The sequence below is a fragment of the Sarcophilus harrisii genome, chromosome 3, assembly GCF_902635505.1.
Source record: "Sarcophilus harrisii chromosome 3, mSarHar1.11, whole genome shotgun sequence".
Classification (NCBI taxonomy): domain Eukaryota; kingdom Metazoa; phylum Chordata; class Mammalia; order Dasyuromorphia; family Dasyuridae; genus Sarcophilus; species Sarcophilus harrisii.
In genome coordinates, this window is record NC_045428.1 from 165,909,033 (window position 1) to 165,935,957 (window position 26,925).

Here is a 26,925-nt window from a genome sequence, read left to right on the forward strand (position 1 = left end):
AATTATGCTCAGAGTTATAAAACTAGGTAGACTCTTTAATCCAGATTGCTGGATTATTATTCTGTTTTCCAGGGAAAAGAACTTCTATTTCTAAAATATTTATAGCAGGCAAAGAACTGGAAATCAAAAGGATGCCCATCAATTGGGGAATGCTTAAACAAGTTGTGGTATATAATTGTGATAGAACACTATTCTACTGTAAGAAATGATAAGTAGGTTGATTTTTAGATAGATTAACATGATTAGACTTACATGAAATGAGGAAGAGTGAAATGAACGGAACCAAGAGAATCTTGACAAAGTAACAACAATATTGTTCTAAGAATAATTTAAAATGACTAAGTCATTTGGAATATTATAAATGCTCAAATCAGCTAGAAAGGACCTATGAAAAAAGATGCTATCCACATCCAAAGAAGGAATTGATAAATAGAACTATGTATAATGTGATATTCTTTCTCTCCCTCTCTCTCACTTAATCACTCTCTCTCTCACACACATACACACCCACAATGGTAACCTTCTCTAAGAAAGTGTATATGGGGGGGGGGGGATGTTCAGCAGAGAACAAAAGGAAAATTTTTAAGGTAGCACAGAAAAGCGGATAGCTTTGAAAATAATGTGTAGCATATATTACATAGTTTTTCTAATAAACAGTGTAAAATGGACATTCATAGTTTTACATTGTATCATATAAAAATATGTTAGTTGTCTTTTTTCTTTTTGTATTTAAGTTCAAATTAAGTGAACAGTTTTGAGAAATCTAAAATAAAGGAATTTAGAAAAATTTCCACAAAAATGCATGAGTAATGAAAACCAAAGGAAAGTTTCTTTGACTATTTTTCTCTGGGTTAAGCTTGCTTGAAGGACGCTAAAGAATGAAGTAAGACGAAAATGGGGGCTGACTAAATCTCTTTTAGAGAGTTCCATTCTTAAAATTAATACATTTTCTTCTGATTTCCTAATATAAATTATGCTATTTTTAATCACAAGGAATAGTTAACAATAGCCAGGGTGGTAATACAGAACAGATGCGAAATAGAGTTAAATATCTCTTTTGGAAGACTTACTTGATATCTTACAGAGCAATGTTTTGTTTTGTTTTGTTTTGTTTGAATTCTTGGGGTTTGATTAAATGGGAAAAAGAGAAAAAAAAATTATACACAGCAAAAACTGAAAATAAGCCATGGATAATTTGGTTTTAGTCTTACTAATGAAAATCCTTCCTCTCTTTAACTGTGTTTGTATAGAGAAATCATTTAAATAATCACAATTTTAAATATTACATTTAAATACCACAAATTTTTGATATGTAGATCGGATATAAGTTCCTTGAGGACAGGAACTGTTCCAGTTTTGCATTAAATGTATCCTTAGTATGCTGCCTAAAATATAGTAGGTACTTCTCTAAAATCGTAGATCTAGAACTGGAAGGGATCTCAAAAACCATTCCTTCCAACTGTCTAATATTACAGCTGAGGAAACAGGTTAAAAGAAAATGAATAGCTTTTCACAGAGATGAACCTTGTTGATTTGTTGAAAATGTGAAAATTGCTAAAGCATTTGCTATATCTATTTTGCATTATTGCTCATATTTGGGGTGTTGTATAGATAATAATTGGTACCTGATAAAACTGTACCATTTTCCTCTGAAATGAGTATATATAAATTGACCTTTCTCAAACTTAAGTTATTATTTTCATCTGTTTACTTTGCAACAATGAAGACATTTTCCATGATAGATTATTGTATCAGTTCTATAGATGGATGTTCTATTTGTGGGTTTTGCTTTGTTTCCTTTTTCTAGATCATAATGCTTAGTTCAGTACCAGAATTGCAGAGTTATATTGACAAAACACAGCTGACAGAAGATCTTGGTGGGACCCTGGACTATTGCCATAGCAAGTGGCTATCTCACCGCACAGTAAGTGATCTTTCTGATATATTTTGATGGTCTAGGGAGGAAAGGGTTTTTTCTTGACTACATGCTTACCATGTAGTCCTGCTTCTGCATCATGGTATTAACTTTTCCCAAACATGTTCATATTATTAATAAACATTTACTTCCAAAGAATGAGGAGATGGTCTCAATGGAACTTAGTCATCTTAAAGAAATAACATGAGTAATAAGTTTGGGAGTGGTTTTCTGCAGGCTTACAGGCAAAAGGCTGTGTTGTTGTGCTTTTGTATGTGTGTGTGTGTGAAAAAGAGGGGGAGGGAGGGAAGAGAGAGAGGGGGAGGGAGGGAAGAGAGAAAGGGGGAGGGAGGAGAGAAAGAGAGGGGGAGGGAGGAGAGAAAGAGAGAGAGAATGAATATGAATGAGCACACGTGGTCATTCTGTTCCTAGCACAGAGAGAGAGAGAGATGTCAAGTACAGAATTTCTCTGAATTTTTATATTATGTTAAAAGTGTGCCTGATATGAAACTGGAAGGGAAAAAAAGCATGCAGTCAAGGAACGAATGGTGAAGGTACTTGTCTGTGAACATATTTGTTGCTCAGATTTTCCTTTTGGAATGAAGTGATCTTTAATTTGTTACTATTATAAGACATATGTCTCATTTTAAAATAGAAGCCTTGTGTGCATAGAATGTTTTATGATAGTCTTTTTCTCCTCTTTATTTCAAAAGGCTATTGAAAGTTTCGCCCTAATGGTTAAGCAAACAGCTCAAATGCTACAGTCCTTTGGGACAGAACTAGCAGAGACGGAATTACCTAATGATGTACAATCAACTAACTCCATTCTTTCAGCACACACAGAGAAGAAAGGCAAAATGAAGGTAAGTGAAGGATGGGAAGGGGCAGGGCTTACAGAGGTTAAACACTAAAGGGCTCTGATCATTCAAAGAGAACTATCCAAGAGGAAAGGAGCATGATTTTCTTGATTATATCAAATATGAGGCTGAAACGTGTTTCAGAAAGCCACTGCTTTTTAGCTTTCCACTCTTGGAGACTGAGGACTCATATTTATCTTTAACACAGAAAGCACACTTTTTTAAATCTCTGATATAAAAGGGACAGCCTCGGTAGAATGCAGATTGAAACATGTTCTTGTGGTGGCATCAAATGGTAACAAATCCTTTGCATCAAGTAATGATGAAATCTGCAAAGAATTATAAGTAAGCTTTGAAGAACTTTTTCCTCAAAAATGATTCATTGTGGTAGTAACTGAGTCTATTGATTAATTATGGATATCTGGTGTTCACCAGTAAATTTTAAAGGTAATATTCCTATAGTATCTTAAGGTAGAGATAAGACTGGAAGGGAGGAGATGTGTTTTATGGCAATTTCAGAAATCCGAGGTTCTTTATCTTACAATATTTACTTCCTGCTTTCATCTCTCTATGTTCTCGTCTTCCTATTTTGTATAAATTAAATTTTTTTGGCATAAGCTTACTCCTATAACACTGGCTAAGTTATTTGCTTTGAAATAGCAGTCCTTGCTCTTGGTGCAGAGGCTTTTCTAAGGAAGATTCACTCATATTTCACCAAATATGAAGCCATATCTAGCTTGAAGCAATATCTTGCTCTAAGTAGCAAGAAATTACTGAAGGCAGTGTATGTTAGACAACCCAGATTCCCGCCCCCCCCCCTTTATCACTATGTGGTATATAATGTGTGATGTCTGAGTCAGTGTTAATAAATGAGGGCAGGTCACTTAACCTCAGTGTCCCATACAACTCTCTAACATAGTACATTGAAAAAAAGAAGTAACAAATCTAGAATGAAAGTACTTCTTTTCAAGTATTTTGCATCAATAAAATCACAACCCTGGTTTAAAAAGTTACTTGCATGAGCTACTTCACAGTATTGTTGTGAAGAAAGTGCTTTGTAAATTTCAAAGCACCACATAAATGTGAACTAGTATCATCCATATGTCTGAATAATTTCTTCCCCCCCCCCAGCTTGTTTTTTATAGAAATGTCAAGGGAAAATACTCCCTAGAGCTGAACTTGTGGGAGGTGCTTGACTTTCTAGTAAATTTGTGGTAGCTTTTGTTTGTTTACTAGAAAGAATTATGAGCAAGTTTTATGACCAGAGCTTCACATAGATTCCCATCAGACTTGGCTGATTTGCAATACCTAAGGCTCTTTATAGACATGTAACTGTGTCTTCTTTAGACCTAGATTCTAGTTCTAGCTTTGCCACTAAGAAGGAATGAAATAGTTTTTTTATTAAGTACCTACTATGTGCAAAGTACTATGCTAAGTACTTCACAAATATTTCAACCTCACAACCCACATAGAAGATAGAAGTTATTATTATCACTATTTTACAAGTAAGAAAACTAAGGCAAACAAAAGGTAAGTTATTTTTGCCAGGGTCACAAAGTTAACGGAGGCTGGATTTGAACTCAGGTCTTCCTGACCAAGCCCAATGCTTAACCCACTGTGCCACCTAGCTGCTTAGCTAGTTGAATGACCTTGGTCAAATAATGTCTTCTCCATAATAAAAATTTAAAGTTTTCCTTAGATAATTTCTAAAAGAAAATTTTTAGTTTTTTAAAATTATATTATTGATATGTATGCCTGGGAACCACTAAGTGGTACAGTGGATAGAAAACATAGCTTGGAATCAGAAAGACTCATCTTCCTAAATTCAAATCTGACCACAGACTAATTGTCTGACTTCACCTGTAAAATGAGCTGGAGAAAAAAATGGCAAACCACTCCAATCGTTACCAAAGAAATTCAAATGGAGTCACAAAGAGCTGGACAATAGTGACCAAGACTTAAAAACAAAAATAATCTTGCACATAGTAGGCACTTAATAAGTGCTTGTTGATTGATTGCTCTATAATCTAGTCCCAACTTTCCTCTTCACTGCTTGTGTGATATTGAGCAACTCATCTAATTCCTCTGAGCTTGAAAGTTTCCTCATAAGTAAATTGAAAAAGTTGGGCCACTTGATCACAACAGTAATCCTTTATAATTTTTTCCTTTCTTTCCATTCCATTCTTTAAATTGGTTCTTTCCGATTTCATTAGCTAATAGCTTAAGTTCTAATGATTAATTATATTTTAAATGCTGATCTCTAAAACTCTGATGAACAAGTTTGAATGAAATGATGTCTTTCCACAGGAAGATATGATGTTAGCATTAAAAGAGGGACATACTATCCTTGAAAGCATTAGAGAGCCACTGGCCAAGAATCCTGAGTACAATCTAAATCAAGATCAGCTTGACAATCAAACCACAGTCCAGAGGTGAGAGGAGCGGGAAATGTTTGTGGATGTTTTTCTTCCTTTTCTTTTAAAATCATTTTCATTTCAATTGGCAAGTATTTAATCTCTTTTCTTTTCAGCTCTTTTCTTGTATCAACCAGGGCGAGGAATCTTATAATACGTGATCAAGTTTTACTTTGAATTCAAGAGATTTTAGAAGGGTTTCTCACATTTGCAAAAAAAACCAAGTGCTGCTTGAATAACCAGATAAAGGCCAAATTATACAGTGGCAAAGTGTAGCAAACTGGGTATGAGCTGGAGAAATGGATTCTAGTCTCTGTGCTGAATGTAACTGAGTGACTGAGCAATTCACTGATTCTCTCTGGGCTTCAAGGCTTTCATTTATAAAATGAAAAGACTGGAAGTTACTTCTAGCTCTACAATCTATGATTTTATGAAATTGTAGGCACATATCCCTCTGAGTTCCAAAGGAAATATTTTTGGTAGTTCAGGATTTTCCCTGAAATGGAAACTATTAAATTACAAAACTAGGAGAATTCTTTGTGATTCCAAACAACAATAAGAATAATGTCTTAGTTTACTGCCCTCCTGTCCCCTCCTCTTTCAAAGTGTTTTTGCATTTACTTTCTTCTTTGTACTTATAGTATCCCTTTGGAGTGAAAGAGTCATAGGTTTTTTTTTTTCAGTTTATAAAAAGAGAAGCAAGAATTTAGCAAATATTTCTGGGTGGGTTTCTAGGTCAGCAGCCAACTTACATTTTTAAGTTAGATGTTTTAAATTGAGAAGTTACATGATATAGTAGACACTGGATTACTACATTTGATCTCCCAGCAATACAACGGTGGGCAAATCATATAATATAAATACATTGGAAGCTATTAATTTCTATTTATAAATTAGATTAGATTAGAGAAGTCATACATGCTCTAGTTGCAAAATCCCCAAATTTGGCCTGAACCAGATTAAAATGTAATGGGAAAATTTTTAACAGAGTAAATTTTAAAAATATAATACAACATGAATAATGTTAATTTGTGATTTTCTAAATCAACATGGGAATGCAGAGATCTGTTTCTTCTTTTTGCTTTAAAATGGAAATGCTTTTGTACCTACATTTATAATTCATCCTTTTCATTATCACCCAGCATGAAATAAAACAAAAAATGAAACCTTCATAACAAACATGCATAATTTAGCAAAATAAATTCCCCCATTGGGTATGTATTTTAAAGTCATTATCTCTCTGACAGGAGGTGAGTAACATTTATCACCAGTCATTTGGACTAATTATTCATCATTACATTGACAAGAGTTCTCAGGCTTTCAAAGTTGTTTTTTCTACAATGTTGTCATAGTACAAATCCTTCTCCTTGTTCCAATCACTTTATTCTGCATCAATTCATGAAGCTTTTCCCACTGTATTATTATATTGCTCTCCTAGTTCTTGGAAGACAGGTTCAAGGTTCTTCACCATATCATAACATGATATAGCACAACATAATATAAATATAATATTATAATGTGTGACATTATTTCTGTGGTGCTTTAAGATTACAGAGTGCTTTACAAATATAATCTTACTTTTATTCTTAAAACAATACTAGAAAATATGTGCTTATTATTATAATATTCTTTTTACAAGTAAGAAAATTAAGGCTAAGGGAATTATATAGTTAATACTTCAAAGAGGCAGGATTTGAACACAACTCCTCCTGATTCCAGATATTTGAGTTTAATACCATGGTTTCCATGATTTCCAAAATGACCAAGTTTTCATCTTTGTAAATATGTAAGTAATCTTATTAATCTGTTGCCATTAGAGCCTAGAAGGGTTTTTTAAGTCTTAGATTTTTCTATGCCAGATCATTTGTATGCTTGCTTTGATTAGATTAGTTTCCCACAGTCATCAAAGTGGAGTCTAATGTCCTTTAAATAGAACCAAATGGTGGGTACCAGGGAAGAATGAAAACTACTAACAGAGGTTTTCCTGTGGTGTCCTAGAGACAATTCATCCTAATCCAAGAAGAGTCTATTAAATACCTAACTTGATGAAGGCACTTTGTTAAATGTTAGGGATAAAAAATGCTTTCCTCTGGGAACTTATATAATATTAAGGAGAACCTAGTATAACCAGAGATGTTTATACATAATAACTTTAGAAAAGATGTTAAGAAAGACTTGCTATAGAAGAAACTGAGTTTTGAAGGAAGCTAAGCATCCTCAGAAAAAAAAGAAAAGATTACAATCCAGACATAGAGGATGACCTGTATAAAGGCACACTGAGTCAAGAAAGCTTATTCTGACTTCAGGTAGCAGATAGAAGGAATATAGAGTGTGTGAAGCAAAGGAATATGAAATATGTCAGGAAAAGTCATTCTAAGCTAGGTTGTGAAAGGAATTAAATGTCAAGCTGAGGAGATATTGCATTATCTTTAGGGCAATGGAAGGATACTAGAAGCTCTTTAGTGCAGGAGTGGTGGGTGTTTAGGAAGACTATTTTTGGCAGCTATATGGAAGTTAGATGAGAGAAAGTAGAAGCTGAAAACCAGTAGTCCAATTAGAAAGTTGTTTGAGTAGTCCAGATGAAAGTGAAAAGAGTTCAGTCATCCAGAGTAAAGGCTATGAGTGGCAAGAAGACAATTTCAAACATGAATGAAAAATGTGAAAGGAAGAGGGAAAATGAGAGAATGACACTGAAAAAAAATGTGAATTAGGATGTCTAAGAGGATAGTGGTACCCTATACTAAAACAGACAAGTTTAGAAGAGAAATAATTATTTCTGGAAGGTGGTGGAAGAAAGAATAAATTTGAATTTGGATGTGTTAAGTATAAAATGCCTATAGGAAATTTATCGATTTTCAGCTCTTTAATCATTGATGATGCAGGCTAGAAATCAGAAAATGGAGCTGAATGAACATATATTTGTATGTGTGTGTATTATATATACATATGTGGGGGGGGTGTGTATAAATAGGAGACAGCACATCTATGCTTAGGGGGCTTCATAAAGATTCATAAAGAAAAAGAGAAGTTAGACAAATAGGAGAAGAACCAGAGGAACTAAAACTAAAAGAAAAGAGAATATACAGAATGAAGAGGTGGTTAACTCAGTCAATAAACATTTATTAAGTATATATTATTTACTTGTCATTGTGCTAAATTCTGGAGATACAAAAAAAAGGGCAAAAGAAAGACTGCTCTCAAAGACCTCACAGTATGATAGGAGACAGAATGTGAAGACAACAATGTACAAGCAAGATATGTATGTAGGACAAATTGGAGATTATCTTGGAGAAAAGGCACTAATATTGAGGGAGATAAAAAAAACTTTCTTTCAGAAACAGAATTTTAAATTAGAGAAGCTGGAAAAGGCCGAGGTAGAGATTAAAAAAAAAGATAATTCTAAGCATGGAGGACAGATTTAGCAATGAAGTGAATATTGGTACTCTTGAAGAAAGCAGTTTCAATCAAGTGTTGGGATAAGAAGAGAAACTTCAAAGGACTGAGCAGTGAGTGGGAAGAGAGAAAAGTATTGGTCATGAGTATAGATAGGGGTGTGTGTGTGTGTGTTTTCCTCCACCTGGGAATTTGATTGTAAAAGGGAGGTGAAATGTGGGATAATAGTTTGAGGGCATGGTAAAATCAGGTGATGCCTTCTTCAGGATGGAAAAAATATTGGGCATGTTTGTAGAAGAAAAGAGACAGTATGAGAAGACTGAAAATTAGAAAGGGAACAGAGATGAGCTCTCAGAAGAAATAGAAGAACATGGGACTAAGGGTACAAGGACAGAGGTTGACCATGGCATGAAGAAAGGCCCCTTTCTTTGTAAGAGAATGGAAAGAGAAAATGTTAAGGGCATTATAGAGGGATTATAAAGTACAATAAAGAAGATATGTGAGCTCTTCTCTCAGTAAAGTATGGGGTATCTCTGAGGCCATAGAACAAGGTAGAAATGGTGCAGGAGACTTGAGAGACAAGAGTTTTGGGAACAGTTGTTGTAGGGAAAGTAACTGAATATCAGTGAAGAATTAAAAAGATTGCGTATATGAAGGCCCAATTCAGATTAGAAAACATAAATGTATGGCGCACCCAGTAGACACTATTAGTGACTTTATCTAGTAATGGATAGCAGAATGTATGTAGGATCAGAGAAGACTAGCATAACTTGAAAGGGATCCTTTTTTAATATTTTTTATTAAAGCTTTTTATTTACAAAACATATGCATGGGTAATTATTCAACAATGACCCTTGCAAAACATTCTGTTCAAAATTTTTCCCTTCTTCTTCTTATCCCCTCTCCTAGATGGCAGGTAGTCAAACACATGTAAAATATGTTAAAATACATATTAAATCCAATATATGTATACATATTTATATAGTTATCTTGCTGTACAAGAAAAATCGGATCTAGAAAAAAAACTGAGAAGGAAAACAAAAATGCAAGAAAACAATAACAGAAAAGAGTAGAAAGGCTATTTTGCTGTCCACATTCATTTCCCATAGTTCTCTCTCTGGGTATAGCTGATTCTCTTCATTACTGAACAATTGGAACTGGTTTGAATCATCTAATTGTTGAAAAGAGCCACATCCATCAGAGTTGATCATTGTATAATCTTCTTGTTCTCCTGGTTCTACTCATTTCATTTAGCATCAGTTCATGTAAGTCTCTCCAAGCCTCTCTAAAATCATCCTGTTGGTCATTTCTTATAGAACAATAATATTCCATAACATTCATGTACCACAATTTATTCAACCATTCTCCAATTGGTGGGCATCCATTCAATTTCCAGTTTCTAGCTACTACAAAAGGGGCTGCCACAAACATTTTTGCACATGTAGGTCCCTTTCCCTTCTTTAAGATCTCTTTGGGATATAAGCCCAGTAGTAACACTGCTGGATCAAAGGGTATGCACAGTTTGATAACTTTTTGAGCAGTTTCAAATTGCTCTCCAGAATGGCTGGATCTGTAGACAGTTCCACCAACAAATATATCAGTGTCCCAGTTTTCCCACATCCCCTCCAACATTTATCATTATCTTTTTCTGTCATCTGAGCCAATCTGAGAGATGTGTAGTGCATACCTAACTTTTCTAACATTTTGTTTATCTCCTTAACTTCTTTCTTATTTATTTTGTGGTTCGATTTATCCAGTTCTGAGAGAGCAAGGCTGAGATCTCCCACTAGTATAGTTTTGCTGTCTTTTTCTTCTTGCATCTCTTAACTTCTCCTCTAGGAATTTCCGTGCTATTACCACTTGGTACATATATGTTTAGTATTGATATTGCTTTGTTATCTATGGTACCCTTTAGTAAGATATAGTTTCCTTCCTTATCTCTTTTAATTAGATCTATCTTTGCTTTTACTTGATTTGAGATCAGAATTGCTATCCCTGCTTTTATTTTCTTCACCTGAAGCATAGGTGCTTCTGCTCTAGCCCTTTATCTTCACTCTATATGTATCACTGTGCTTTAAATATGTTTCTTAAAAACAATATTTTGTAGAATTCTTGCTTTTAATCCAGTCTGCTATGAACTTCTGTTTTATGGCAGAGTTCATTCATTCCATTCACATTCACAGTTAAAAGAACTTATTCGGTGTTTCCTTCCATCTTATTTACCCTAGGGTTATTCTTTTCTCTTCCTATCCCTCTTCCTTCTCTCAAATAGTCTTCCCCCTTAGGGCCCCTCCCCCTTTTTATACCTTTCACTAATTTTTCTGTTTTCCTTTCTATTAGTCTTTCCCTTAGAAAGGGATCTTTAAAATCTCTTCCAAATCGAAACCTCTGTTGTTGTTTTGATTAAGTTGTATTTTTTTCAAATGATATGTACAGACAAATTTTGTCATTAATTACAAAAAAAATTTTGAGTTGTAATTTTTTCTCCCTCATTCCCTTCTTCCTAAAATGGTAACCAATTTTACATAGATTATATATGTGTAATCATATAAAATATATCTCTATATTTCCTAGTTGTTAAGAAGCAATAGACCAAAAGGGAAAAAAAAGAAAAATTAAAGAAAGTGAAAAATAATATGTTTTGATCTATACTCAGAGTCCATCTGTTCTTTCTCTGGGCGTGGTATCATTTTTCATTGATTAGTCCTTTGTAATTGTCTTGGATCATTGTATTTCTGAGAAAAGATAGGTTATCCATAGTTGATCATTATACAATGGGGCTGTTACTAGGAACAATGTTCTCTTGGTTCTGTTCTTTTCACTTTGCATTGGTTTCTTAAATCTTTTATTTGGTGACTAAATTAAAACCTTAGGTGACTCTCAGAAGCTATGTAATAGAAATAAAATAGTTGGCATTTATATGACAAGTCAACTATGTTATTTTGGTAGGATTTATTTTTCCTTGGTAAGGTCTTCTATCTCCTGATGTCAAATGAAAAGGAAAGCAAATGATTTGCCTCTGAGGGACAATTTGTCATGGCCTGATATGTATATATAGTGTAGAATGATTCTTAACCTTCCTCTTAGGCTTCTGGATCATCTGGGTGAAACAGAAGCTGCTTTTGATGAATTTTGGGCTAAACATCAGCAGAAACTTGAGCAGTGTCTACAACTCCGGAATTTTGAACAGAACTTTCGAGAGGTGAGTATTCACAAGACTCCAGTAAAACTTGAGGTATGCTCCCAACTATTGCAGTTGTCAAACAATGATTGTCACCAGAAGGACAAATCCTCTAAGTTTCTAGATTGTCCATCCATAACTACAAGCTTGACATTCTCTACATATTAGTAGGCAGTTTTCATGAGTCATTGTGCTCACAAACACACAAAAAATTATTCCTTCTGGTAGTGACACCTTCCGCACTTAGCTAGGCTAATCCTTGCATAGTAGATATGCAGTCTGTTACTATGCCTTTAATCCATCTTCAATTTTTTAGTACTTGCAGAGGTAGAGCCCTGCTGATATAGCCTTTAAGAGTCCTAAAGAAGCAACAGAGTAGGTCTTTAGCAGGAAAATGGAATTAAAAAGAGCAAAAAACCCTCATGTGATAAGACTGCTAGAAAGGGATCTCAGGATTTAGAAGAAAAAAAGAGCATATTTGAACAAACCAGAAAACCAGGGATGCTATAAATGGACTAAGTACGTGTTATATAGACAGTAAATGATTTAAAAGTTCTATAAAGGAAAGTAACAAAGGAAGGATTTATAAAAGAAGTGGGCTGAAGGGAGGGAGGGAAGGAGAGAGAGAGGGAGGAGGAGGAGGAAAAAAGAAAAAAATTATAGGTCTTCAAAGCTAAATCGTAGTGGACAAATTTGCATAAGGCTTTAAGACCAATTTTGAGTAAAAAATATCAGTTTTATTTGATGCTTATTAAGAACAATGTTAAATTTGGTAAGGAAAAAGAGAATATTAGTGATTAGCTTTCTTTCAGTCGTGTTATGTTTCGGTTGGTTACCTTTTGGGAATACGCTTATATAACTTCTGTTGTAGAACTTGCTGTAACATATCAGCAATTTTATTCCCTGCAAGATACTTTTCATTTGTTAACATATATAATAGAGGTTTAAATTCCTACTATTTGTGAGATCTTCTTCAGGCAAGAAGCAGAAAATAGCAAGACTGACCATTTACTAAGCTCTGTAATGTTGGTTAATTCCCCTAATTTCTCTGTTTTCTCATCTGTAAATCTGTTTCCTCATCTATGAAATAAGGGAGTTTGACTACATGGCCTCTAAAGTCCTTTCTCATTCTAGATCTATGTTCCTCAGCTTCTATAACCACAACGCAGAGTGATCATTGATAAAGATCTACAGAAAACATAAGGTTAAACCACATCATTAGGTGTCTAATATGACCAAAAACTAAAGCACCAGAAACACAGAATTAAATTCACTGCCAAGCTCTGTTGCTAGTTCCTGGGGATAGAAAGACAGAAATAAAAGTTTCTATCCTTAGGGGAGGGTCCACAGGGAAAAGAAGCAACAGGTACATATAATTCAAAACAAAGTATCTACACGATGAATACAAAGTCACTTTGAGGAAAAGCATCAGTAGCTGTGGGGGAAAGAAGGGTTCAAGCTATGTCTTGTGAAAGGGGGGGGAGGTATTTGAGCTGAGCTTTGAAAGGAACCAGGGGTTCCAAGAGACTTTAAGAGAAGAATAGACTTCCAGCATCCTTAATAAGTCCAATAGAAAATACAAAATGAAAACAAAAGTTGTTTGATTTAAAAAGAATGTTAGCTCAGAATTTTTACTTTAGCCCCTGATTTCATCTTTTAGCCGTCTCATGAATCACTACATTCTAGTGACTAATTCTTGATTCTAGTAAGTTTCCCATGCTTACCCCTCCACCAGAAATGCTTAAGTATTAAAAAGTCGAATCTCCTGGGGCTTAGAAGTACTTAACAGCACTGCAGCAGGCTTTCATGTCTTTATCCCAAGAGGGTTTTTAAAACTCTGCCAGCCCCTTCGTTTGTTCTGCAGGACTGGGCAGATCTCAGGAGAAAACAAAATCATTCTCTCAGCATCTTGATCTAGCTTTTCTTTTCTTGTAAACTTTTCTTCATGAAGATAAAAAACAAAATGAAAATTGAGTGAATTAAAATATTCTAAATTCTAAAATCAACCTCATATTTTTTTGGTGGCATCATGATGCAATGAGAAAACCTATAGACTTGGGTTTTATGCTCACTTGACCCCTTAGAAACTCATGAGACTTAGAACATGACACCATTCTCTCTTCTATAAAATGAGAATAATAATCATCCTTGTAGTGCCCATTTCACAAAGTTGTTTTGTGAAACGAACTTTCTAAATTGATATGTAAATACTCCCTTGGAGCAGTGATTGCAAGGAACAATCCGTATCCATACCTATTTACTGAATAACTTATTGGTGTTTAATTGATATATGGGTAGTAAGTGACAGAGCCAGGATTTGAATGAACAACTTTTGACTCCATATTCAGTTGTCTTTCTAGTATACTGCACTAAATTCTTATTTGTTATCACGGTTTTTTATTTTTTAAAAAAAATCTTCCTATAATATATGAATGTACTACATAACCTTAGGAATTTCACTTAATCTCAGTTTCCCATCTATCAAATATTTTTTGTTCAATCGCATCTAACTCTTTGTGACCTCATCTGGGGTTTTTCTTGGAAGAGATACTTGGAGTAGCTTGCCATTTCTTTCTCCAGCTCATTTTACAAATGAGGAAACTGAGGCAAACATGGTTGAGTGACTTGCTCAGGTTCACACCAGCTAGTAAGTGTCTGAGGCCAAATGTGAACTTTAGTAAGTGTCTGAGGCCAAATATGAACTTAGGAAGATGAGTCTTCCCTGACTTCAGGCCAGGTGCTCTGTTTTCTTTATCAGCCTGCAGCACAGAAGGCAGGTAAATTAAATGGCCTCAAAGGAACCTTCCAATGTCATGTCTAAGTATATTCCTCTGCAAATAGTTTTTAAAGTCACTTTTTTTGGTTAAATAATAAATTTTTACTTAACTTTTTTCAGGTAAGAATTTAAAAGAAAAAAATCCTACCCTCTGGCACGCTCACATTACTAGCTTGATCTCTTTTCAACTTGATGACATTATATTGCTATGCAGATTTTGGATTCTTTTTCTTTGCCTTGATCTTTAAATATTATATCTTAATTTTCCACAGAAAGGCCTTCATGTGAACGTGGTGATGATGGATGTCTCTCTATCCCAACCTTCATTGACAATGGTGTTGTTCTCTCTTCCTATTCCCTCCTCTTTCTTCTAGGTGAAAGCCATCCTAGACGTTGTATCAGAGAGGTTATCAGCCTTTACTGATGTAGGAAATAGTTATGCTCATGTGGAACATATGTTGAAGGACCTTACTAGCTTTGAAGAAAAATCCAATGTAAGTCATATGATGTGTCAATTCCATAATTAACATTTAATGTTTAAGGTGTAAGATGGTATCTAATTAATGGAAAATGTTTCTTTCTGGTACCTAATGTCCCACGTTCACATAAAAGAGACAGAGACTGCCTATGATATAGTCATTTGGCTTTCATGTTCAATTTCTACAATGGCACAGTAAGATTTTATAATTTAAAAGTTTTATTATAAAACTATTTTATAATTATTATAAATATAATTAATGACAAGTTCATCTTGCCAGAGAAACTGAACAAGCTAGAAAATGGTTTGCTTTAAGTATTCTCCATCCATTCTGAATTCTTCATCCAAGGTTTTTCAACACTACTAAATTATCATTATAAAAACTTATTAGTACCATGTGCAGTTATACATGATGATCCCTCTTACCTTTCCTAGATACAAATCTCCATTGAGCTACTGATTTTTTCAAGTTCCACTTTTTGCCCTATAAATTCCCTATATTTTGCTCTCATAGTTGTAGGGTGTGTGTGTGTGTGTGTGTGTGTGTGTGTGTGTGTGTGTATAATTTTGAACTGATACATTTAAAATTTTTCTTTATAAAGCATTGAATGAGAAAAAAAGAGGTTCCACCAGAACAATGTGGAAATACCCCAAATGAATGAACTTTTGGTGTTGTTCTAGCCTTTCCCATCATGGCTAGTTTGCTAGCCAGCTACATGATTTAGGTAGTATGTGAATAACTACAATAAAAAGCAAAGAAAAATAGCACCCACATACATCTTGGCCAATAACACCTCAATTACAGTGCTTTGCATTGTCCTGAAAATAGCTTCCAAGTTGCATATAACCCAAATAAGCCCCAATCAATTTTTTTTAAATGATGTCTTTCTTTTTCAGGAAGCTGTGGAGAAGGCTAGGGCTTTGTCTTTGGAAGGTAACCAGCTGATCCAAAGCAAGCATTATGCTGTGGACTCCATCTCGCCAAAGTGCAATGAACTCCAGCATCTCTGTGATGAATTTACAGCTGAAATGAGTAAAAGAAGGAATCTTCTCCATCAGTCACTGGAGCTCCATTGCCTTCTTGAAAAGGTAGCTTGGGAAATGAAAGTCTCTTCTTGCCCTCCTCCACTATGTTCTCTTACTTAAAACAGCCCAGTCATGTGATCCCATGGTCCTCAGTTTCTTTTCTTCCTCATCTGAGTGATATCAATAGTATTTCCTTGAGGTGTCCTATAGTTCTTTATTTTTCTCTTAGGATCTATTAAACATCTGTTGATACATTTTATGTGTTTGTGTAATTTAGTTGTGTGTATTTATGAAATCTGGTTGTGGCACCTGATAAAGAAATGGCAACTTATGGCAACTGGTCTACCATACTGATCTTTTATCGTTTGATGTTTGGATTTACAATTTATTTTTTTTTCAGTAGATATAACACTAAAGAAAATCCAATTAACTTCAAATTATGATTTTCCATTCTGGAGAATATAGAATATGTAGTGGCAAAAGTATAAAGATTCAGTGTTTTGAGTCATATTTCTAAAACTAAAGTATTCCATGGGCTATATGTTTATCAGAGAAGAATTGCTTTCAGCAGAAAAACGACAAATTACACAATTTGGCAAATTTAAATTTACAAAAATGACAAATTTCACACATCTTCCAGTGCACTTCCTAATGTCTTCGTTTCTTTTATCTCTCCTGTGTTTTATGTATCTAGTCTATGAAATGGTGTGATGAAGGTATTTACCTGCTAGCTTCCCAGCCCGTGGACAGATGTCAATCCCAGGATGGAGCCGAGTCAGCCCTACAAGAGATCGAGAAGTTTTTAGACACTGGTGCAAAAAACAAAATCCAGGAGCTAAATAAAGTTTACAAAGAATATGAACCTATTCTCAATCCAGATCTAAAGGTAATATTAACATGTGACCATGAGCAAAATAAATTTTTGTGAGTGGTTATTTTCATAATTTAAAAAAATATTTTTACCCTACTAAGTAGAGATTTCCCAACTCTTAATGTTTAAAATTTTAAGTTTCAAGTAATTATGCATTGATTTTTAAATTTGGAACTTAAACACTACCAAAAAAAAACCATTTTTATACACATGACAGAACCACAAAAAAGTATTTGATATGAAATTGTCAAGCTTCCCTTCATACTTCTTGATATGGATATATATGTACATATACATACATATGTGTGTATATGAAATAAATTTTACCTATTACTTTCAAAACTGTTCTATTCTAGATTTTGATTTAAAAAAAAAAAACTTCAGATGTTATCAAATCCAGTCTTCCTCTCAATGGACGACTGTCTTCTGCAACATCTCTGGATAGATCACTATCTAACCAGACTCTGCTTGAATGTTTCCAGTAACGGGAAGCTCACTACTTTATGAATTCCTCTTAACCCATTCTTGGTCAGCTCTATTTGGCAACAAAAATTCCTTACATTCATTCAAAATCTACCTCACAACAGCTTTTCCCTAATTCTGCTCTCTAAACTCAACACAGAATAAACTTCTCTTCTTCATAACAGTCCTTCACATATTTAAAGGCTGTTTGTTTTGGCCCTCGGTCTTTTCTTCTCCAGGATGAACAATATACAGTTATCAGCCACATCATTTCCAGAACTCTCACTCTTTTGACCACAATCCTCTATATGCACCTTGGTTATCAATATCTTTATTCAGGTATATCACCCTGAACTGAATCACAAGAGTTACTATAGTGTTAATAGAAATGTTTAAAAATACAATTTTTAAGGAGTTTATTTTGGAGCAACAACTCTGCTTTCATGATCTAATTGTGGTTTCTTTTTTCAATTTAATGAGATACTAATCCTTAAAATCCAATCATTAGAAAACAAGTACATAACATTCATAATTGTTACACTCTCATTTCAGGAGCATGTACAAAAGGTATTTCAGAAACAAGAGAGCATGGAAGAAATGTTCCAGAAGAGACAGGTGAGCCTGAAGAAACTGGCCGCAAAGCAGACCCGTCCAGTGCAGCCAGTAGCACCAAGACCTGAAGCATTTACAAAATCTCCTTGTACTTCTCCAGGTAAACTATATAAGTACTGTTCATTCAATAAATGTACTGAATCCCCAGTGTCACATAAAGTGTGACCTTGAGGTGCATGTGAGAAAATAGAAAACATAAAGCAATATTGAAGCACTACTCTCTACTATCTGCCCGCTCTTTTCCATTGAAATAAGAGTCCTCCTGACATTTATTTCAAGTCAGTCAGCTAGTATTTATTAACACCTTCTATGTTTCAGGCACTGACTGAGCTTGGATTCTAGGGATTTGAAGAAAGGCATAAACAGTCCCTTTTCTCAAGGACCTCACATTTTAAATAAAATTTAAATTTAAATTCAATCAATTTTGTACAAATGAAAAATATATGCTGGATAAGTTAGGGGTAATCAGCTGAGGAAATGTGCAAAATTCACAAGGTTTGGGTATAGCTTCATTTGTTTGGAATGAGTTAATCTTGACCTAAGAAAAAAGGACTTCTAGTCCTACCTATTTCATCCTTCCTTCCATGGAAGATAAGCCAACAACCTAAAGGCAACCAGGAACCTTCCTTCCCTATCATGTTTAAAATAGAACCTGATTTAGAGGTCACAGAAGAAATCTGACCTTTCTTTTCCCTATCCTTCCATGTCAGTAATGGAACTGCTATAACCCCAAATACACAAATGTTCAATCATTAGTGGTGGACTTAGCCTAAATAGCAATAAACTAGGAATAGCAAGGACATCAGTGTTTCTGTTGGACATGTAGGAAAACTGGATGGGAAAATAGAACAGGTACAGGTTATTAAGGTAAGTGGAAGGAAAAGGCCCGAGGATCCTAGTTTTCAACCAAAATCATTGTTTTAGACATTGTTTTTCCATTCCAGGTCTTCGAAGAGGTTCTGAGAACTCTTCTGAAAGCAACATGCCAAGAAGAGGAAATTACAGAAGAGCAAAGGTAGTGAATGATGATTTTCCCTGAAAATCGTATTTTTCCACCTTCCCTCTCAACTTCTCTGGCTACAGCTCCCCTGATATGTATTGTCTTATCTTAATAGAATATAAACTCCTAAGTGTAAGATCTGACATTTCTATGTATGCTCCTAGGCTTACCACATTACTCAGCACATATTAATGGCTTTTCATTCATTCATTTATTCACCCACCTTTAAACTATTTTATTTGGAAGTTAGTCTGCTCTGGAATTTCCTAATAAACTAAGTGGTTATCATAAGTAATGATAAATAATAATGATGATGATGATGATATAACAAATAATAATAACAAGCCCCACTGAAGTTTGCATTTCCCTTACTTCAGGAAACTTCTTTTGCTTTGTTGAGATTTCTGGGTCCTTATTGTATTTTCATCCAGTCTGACTCAAGGAGCAATCAGTATTATTATAAAATCATGATAATGCCTCCTCTTTTCAAGGCTACCAGTCACCCAAATGCTTAGCCAACTTTCAATAAGATTTCATCACAGAGTTGCCTACTAGCTAGTGACTTATTTTTTCCGTTCTAAGTAAAGATAACATGAATATTATTCCAGACTTAATCATTTGGGAAGGAGAACAGTGAGCCATAAGCTCTGGTGTCTTAAAAAAAAAAAAGACAAGAAAATCAAAAGCAATATGAAGGCCCTTGTTAAATATCTTTTTGTTGTTTAATGTTGTTCCAGTTCCTATATAGTTCTTATCACATAATAGACATTTTATAAATCCTTACTGGTTGATTTTTTTTCTTCTCCTGATGCAGAGTGAAATGAGTGATATACAACAGGGCAGAAGTGGCTCAATGATGGATGATGAAGAAAATCTGGCAATATTGCGAAGGTGGGTTTTGCTTCAGTCAGTACTGATTGCCTCTGAGTGGTTCCATATCCAGGAAGATCATAACCTTGGTCCCAGTAGAATTTCATAATTCTAAGTTGCTAAATCAAAAGAGAATTAAGACCTAGGTCTTTGAAGAGTGCTGACAAAATTCAGAGGCCAGTGTGGAAATAGAATACAGACAGCTAAGGTGGAGCCTCAGTCTAAGGTCTTACCCAATTGATGACCAAACTAAAAAGAGGGTCAAAAAAAATAATACTTTATTACTCAATTCTGACAAGCAGACTGTTGTCTGGGACCCTTGATTAGAAAATTGCTTTATTTCTGTAACTTCTAGATCCACAATTTCCTTCCTATTTTTGCAACATTGATGTATATCTTTTGATTAATTCAGTAGTTTGCCCATTCTCTGGCTTGTTGTTTTGCATTTGGCTAGATATCAAATCAATCTCTGGAAGGAGGTATCTTGGATTGAAATTACCCTAAATTTTAGCCAGAATTCACAAAGACTAATAGGAAGCTCTTTCTGGAAAAGCCAATGGTAAAGAATGGATTAATGGATAAAGGAATGTACTTTTGCAGAAGTTGGTCCCACAAGGACCAGCTTCAAACAAAATACAATGAAGGAAATTTCCAAGAATTCAATACATCACTACCAAATCTTGAGGGGAAAAAAAGCCTAAATTGACAGAGGCCCTATTGGCATTCTTCTATAAGATATATAGTGTTTATATTAAGTTCTTAATAAGTTTTTTTAAATTGTAAATAGTATTTTATTTTTCCAAATACATGCAAAGATAGTTTTCAACATTCACCTTTGCAAAATCTTGTGTTGCAGTTTTTTCTCCCTCCCTCTCAGGAGAGCAAGTAATGTGATATAGGTTAAACATGTGAAATTATTCTAAATATTTATATTTCCATTTTCATCATGCTGCACAAGAAAAATCAGATCAAAAGGGGAAAAAACATGAGAGAGAAAAAAAACCCAAGCAAACAACAGGGTGAAAATACTGTGCTTCGATCCACATTCAGTCTCCATAGTTGTCTTTCTGAATGCAAATAGCACTTTCTACCACAAATCCATTGGAATTGCCTTGAATCATCTGTTAAAAAGAACCAAGTCCATCACAGTTGATCATCATGTGATTTTCTTCTTACTGTGAACAATCTTCTTTTGGTTTTGCAGTTCTTAATAATTTACAGATCTGCCAAGTTGACTTTGCTATTGGGTTTTGGAGTATAGTGTTTTGGGCCCCAATCCTCATAGTAGGCCTGTAAAAACTTTTGGAGAAGCCTCTAAAAATAGAAATTTTTCTGTCCCTACATTTCTAATTGAGCAAAAGTCATAGATTTAAATTTAGAAAAGACCTCAGAGGTTGAGTCCACTCCTTATTTACAAGGAGGAAGCCTAGAAGTTTGTGGCTTAACTAACGATTTACAGATAATAATTTGCAGAGCTGGGATTTGAACAATGATTGTGTGATTCCAAATATAACACTTGTTCCATTTATCCATGCTGTTTCTGAATCCTTCAGAAGGGACGGAGTTAGAGCTAAAGACTCCTCAGGTATCTCCATGCAATTAGGAAATAGGAAGATTCCACAGATCTCCAAGGTTTAAGAGTTAAGTATTCACATCATCCTTTCTCTTCCCAACCACTTGTCTCCTCACAATTTGGGAGCCTAGAACATTATGAACTACCTGCCTTAGGGCTCTTCTGCTTTAGATATAAGTTTAGGTATAGGATGGTCAGGAGTCTCCCAATCTTAGTCCTTAGACAACTGTCTTATATGTATTTTCAAAGGACATTCCTATAAGGAGTTAACATCTTTCCTTATTTCCAGGCATGTCATGAATGAACTTATTGAAACAGAGAGAGCATATGTGGAAGAGCTGCTTTGTGTCCTTGAGGTAGGTGTATGTATTAAGTATAATTGTGTCCACATGTCCAAGAGTTAAGCTAGGTTTAGAATTTTAGATAGTGAAAATACGGCCTTTTGTTTATTAGTTTTATCTTTTTGAGTTAAGAAATTATGGAAATGGTTCCTATTCTATGTGTCACATATATTCTATGTGTCACATATATACTTTTCCAGGGTCATTCATAGATTAAATGTAAAGTGCATTAGCTTTAGAGAAGACACTCCAGGAATGATGGTACCATGCTCTCTCCTGACCTACTGTTAGAAAAGGTTGAGACTGGTAGTTTACTTGGGCTCAGAAGATCTGAATTGTAAAAGGTCTAAACCAATCAGATGTCCATACTAAGTCTGGCACCAATTTGGCAAACCTTCTGGAAGTAAGAGACCACAGGCTAGGTAAGTAGTAGCTCACTGGCCAAGAAAGGAGAGTTGAATTTCTTCTTGATTCCCATTGCCACTTCCAGGGTCTCTTCCCTACCTTCATCATTCAAGAGCCCCTCCCCTTTTAAGATTCATGCTATTCATGTCTATCAATTAAATCCTGGCAGTTATTGTTTATTGCTTGACTTCTTAGACTTTTTCTATTCAAGACTTTTTTTACCTAAGAAAGTTTTGACTCCAGGTATATAAAATAAGTATACAAATCAAACATTTACCGATGATAAAGAAATGTATTTTAAAACAATTCTTTGATACACATGTAATTTTACCATTTATTAATTTGCATGCTAATGAAGTAGGAGTGCTTATTTATTTTTATATAAAGAATTAAATCTTGGTAGAATATCACTGAGACCCTTCCTCCTTTGAGGTTCATATCATTTATTTCTACTGCCCAATTAAATCCTGGTTGCCAAATTTTTCATGTCCCCCACATTCAGTTATGTTGTCCCATATGAGTCACAACACACAGTTTAAGAAGCTTTTGGTATATAGACTCCCAGATCACTTTCCTTCCTTCCTCAATGAATTCAGTACTTAACTAACACTTTTCCTCTCCTTCCCAATTCCTGCCTTCATACTAGGGGACTTCAAACATACATTTTGACTTTCCCTCAAAAATCCCAAAAAGTTTCTTAACCTATTTATTTCACATGACCTTTACCTCCACATAAAGATAATCATATGCTTCATCTTGCCTTCACCCACAAATGTACTACTTCCATGTTCAAGAATTTTGAAATCCCCTTACCCAACCACAATTTATTGTTTCACCTCTCCTCCTACCTCCTCTTACCAAACTTCATTCTTTCATCATGTGACTACCAATCCTCGAGCCCCCCCCCCCCCCCCAATCCTTAGTTCTCCAAGACATTTTCCCTGTACTAGCTATTCTTTCCTCTTCTCCCCATCTTAACCTCTTGGCAAACTAATTAGACCCTACACTGCCTTTCTCTTTCATCTTCTAAAGGAAACTTTTTTTAGTTTGTCTTAATTTCAGTGCCTTCTCCCATTTATTTCTTATTTATCCTGTATATAGCTTTTTTGATTCACATTTGTTTGCTCATTGTCTCCCCTATTATACTGCCAGCTCTATGCACGGAAGGCCTGTCTTTTGCTTCTTTTTATATGCCCATCACTTAACACAATGCCTGCTGCATTTTTAACCTGGATGAAAAAAAGAGATTCGATATCACAAATAAAGCATAAAGCAAACAAAATAAAATACCACATTATATTAATTGATCATCTATACACATACCCCCAAATGACTTTGCACAGTTGGGCTAAGACTTGTTGATCTGTTTGCCAGTTGAGTTTCATGAGTCAAATAACAACTGGAAGTAAGAGTCATTCATTTTCTTCTTTATGCACCATAGGGATATGCTGCAGAGATGGATAATCCACTAATGATGCATCTCATTTCACCAGCCCTCCAAAATAAGAAGGATGTTCTATTTGGGAATATGGAGGAGATTTATCACTTCCATAACAGGTAAAGGGCATTGTTCTTCTGTATTTGAGAAAGTACATTGTATCTTCTCTTTAAAATAAATGATGTATCTTACTGCACTATTCCATTAAAAGGGTTTAAAGTTCAAATCAACTACCCTAGATCATGTGCTGAATTTTTAAATTATGTATTATTTTCTATTAAGAGAGATTACAAAGTTACAGAACCTAGTAGTGGATGCTAAAGTAGTACATATCTATTTTGAAACATACAATCAACTAGAAGTTATTAAAATTTGAGGATGGTTCTGAATTAGATATGAAAAACCAAGAAGATAAGCACATTTTTTTCAGTTGTTGAATGTCCAGTGGAAGGCATTCTCCTTGGGTATTAATGGCTGGTAGAATAGACATTCCAGTGTTCCTATATTATGTCTTGAGAAAAAAAAAAGTCATGGCACTACTAAACCATGCTGGCAATTCATTGAATTGCCCAAATGTCTTTCCCCAAATCATCACCCTTTCTATCTTGTTGGTAAGAAGAAATCCTCCTTCTCATTACCCTCTCAGTTTGGCATTTTGGGGAAGCATTCAGTGTTAACAATAACAAAATCTGTCAGCATGGATAATGTTTTTGACCTTATGACACACAGATCAAGGGCCATCTGTTTTCCTGGGCATGGCTAAAAAAGAGCAAATTAATATGGGAAGTTTATTGCTTTTCTCTTTTTATCCTCCTGGGGCTGGGTGTGGGATCTTTGTTCTGAAATGATCATTTTTGCCTCTTCCAGGTTTATGGGGAGTAGCGTGGATAATTTCTTCAGCATTCCCTATCATAGGGGCATAGGGGCAGAGTGTGTATTTCTATACTTTCCTTCAGGGGATAAGAAAAGGACAGTTCAAAATAGAGGTTGTAGTGATAATAATCAGAGGATAAGTTTATTGGAAATTATTTTATCCTGTGTAATGAAAAACAAATCATAGTTGAATCTTCCCCAGGAATCAGCTGTGATGGCTGGAGTAGATGGATGCCCCACCTTGGGACTTGGGAAGGCCAACAGACCATGGGAATCTACATTACCCACCCTGCTCTAATATTTGGGAGGAGAGCTTTAAGGGAGTTTGGGGCTTTCTATTTTTTCATATTCTTTTTTCCCTTCTATCATCTATATCTCTCACCCCATCCGATTGTAGAGGATTTAACCCCAATTAACCCAGTCCTTGATATTTTATTTCCCAAACACACAAGGCACCTTGTATTAGGAGGTAAACAAAGTGGATATGCTCCAGCTTAATCCTTGTTTCAGTCATTTCATAGATTCAGAGTATGCAAAAGTCACTGGTATATTTTAAAGTATTATAATAAAGTTGATTTTTTTCCCATGAAGCTCAAACATACCTTCTGATGACACTGATTACCCAGTACTCTGTCCACTCTATCCAACCCAGCAGCCTCTAATTTGATCTGACAAGATAGGGAGGTTGCATGATGCAATTCACTGAGTCCCATTATGGAGAAGGGGGCAGCTAGGTGGAAGAGTGAATATAGTGCTGAGTCTACAGTTAGAAAAAGTTAAGACTAAGTTGAAATCTGGCCTCAATGACTTGGGACAAGTCCCTATTTGCCTTGGTTTCTTCGTCTGTAAAATAAGCTGGAGAAGGAAATGGCAAACCATTCCAGTATCTTTGCCAAGAAAACTTCAAATGGGGTCAGAAAGAATCACATGCAACTGAAAACTACTGAAAAACAACATGAGTAATACATTAAATTACCCTTGGAGTTTATGTTACATTTAATTTTTGTTAAAAGGAGTTTGTAGAACAAAAAATGTAAGGGATATCATTGGTGTAGAGAGAGGATCAAAGCATTTGGAGTAAGAAAACCTGAGCTTGCATCTCCTTTCTTATTAGCTATGTCTTTGGTCAAGTAACTTAAGCTTTATGGGCCTCAAAACCCTTATCAGTAGAACTAAGAAAGTTAGGTTGTATCAATCCCAAAGTGTCCTGTCCAGTTTTCTATCCTATGATACAAAACCCCTCTCTCTCCATCTGCCACATGAGGGGACTGGCTTGAATAATTTTTGAGCAATCAGCTTCTCTGATTGTAAATTCTTCCACGTACATTTATAAATTAAATATTTTGAAGGGAATTTTGCATATCAACTAGATGTATATTAAGAGAGGGTCCAGAGGTATAACCCATTTCTTTAGTCTACAAGTTCAGCCCCTTGGTTACTCAAGTCAGACAGGATTGATACCATAATCTATTTCTGTAACTTTTTTTTTAAACAATAAAAAAATCTCAAGGATTTTTTCAGAGGGAGGGATTGGAAAAGGGCTTCTGGGGCGGGGGAGGGAATAGTTATTGGAAATAGTTTCCTTTTTAGATTCTTTTTTTCCCCATAAATTCTAATAAAAACTTCCTCTGTTTAGAATATTCCTGAGAGAACTTGAAAACTACATAGACTACCCAGAACTGGTAGGAAGGTGTTTTCTAGAAAGGGTATGTATGTATTATAAACCAGTAACAATAGATATGCTACCTCACACTGTTTTTTAACTTTCTATTTCTAGCTAAAATAACTAAATCATTGTGATCTTAATCTCCATTGGTTTTCCTCATTCTCACCAGGTAAATTGCAAGTCTGGTGAAAATGACCCTTTAAAGCTCAATTTTAAAAAAATTGAAGGGAATAAAATAGTATTCTTATTTCCTTTGCCATTTATCATAAACAACTAATTTTCCTAAAAGGGAAACTTACTAATTTGTTGCAAAATTGAGTAGTTCCTATGAAACAGAGTAGCCAATGATCAAAAGAAAAATATTGGGGGGGGGGCCTAAAGGAAATGAGAATGTTAATCATTTGGCCCAGTCTAGTTCATGGGAAACTCTTGGTGGTTACATTTTGAGGATTCAAAAAAAACCCTTTGTTGAAAAAAGAAAATAAGTTGCTACTCTTGAAATATGTTTATCTTTGAAGAGCTGATATTTAAGTAAAATAAATAAATGGTCTTTCTGTGGTTTGTTTTAAAACTTACCCAAGATCAAAAAAAAAAAAAAAAAAAAAAAGGCCAAATCCATTGAGTTAAATTCAAGCAAGGAAAAAGGTGTTCTGACTATAAGCACAGTATTGAAACTGCTAGTGGCAAAGTTATAACATAACTTTCTTATTTATAAACTAAATAGGTCATGTAAATGACCTATGCCAGGCCAAAAAAAGAACTTCCTGGAAGTAT

General features: G+C 34.9%; 1 protein-coding gene across 13 annotated transcripts in view; it reads left to right on the forward strand.

The window, feature by feature from the left end:
- Nucleotides 1-26,925, forward strand: part of MCF2L (MCF.2 cell line derived transforming sequence like) — a 247,192-nt gene that overhangs the window by 200,296 nt on the left and 19,971 nt on the right. For all 13 annotated transcript variants that reach the window (XM_031958738.1, XM_031958746.1, XM_031958747.1 and 10 more), the window contains 13 exons: nt 1,808-1,924; nt 2,629-2,778; nt 5,080-5,204; nt 11,667-11,781; nt 14,911-15,030; nt 15,912-16,103; nt 16,735-16,926; nt 17,926-18,085; nt 18,930-19,000; nt 19,800-19,876; nt 21,718-21,784; nt 23,616-23,731; nt 26,122-26,191. In XM_031958738.1, the coding sequence (XP_031814598.1) occupies nt 1,808-1,924; nt 2,629-2,778; nt 5,080-5,204; nt 11,667-11,781; nt 14,911-15,030; nt 15,912-16,103; nt 16,735-16,926; nt 17,926-18,085; nt 18,930-19,000; nt 19,800-19,876; nt 21,718-21,784; nt 23,616-23,731; nt 26,122-26,191 (1,572 nt within the window). The remainder of the gene's footprint in view (nt 1-1,807; nt 1,925-2,628; nt 2,779-5,079; nt 5,205-11,666; nt 11,782-14,910; nt 15,031-15,911; nt 16,104-16,734; nt 16,927-17,925; nt 18,086-18,929; nt 19,001-19,799; nt 19,877-21,717; nt 21,785-23,615; nt 23,732-26,121; nt 26,192-26,925) is intronic.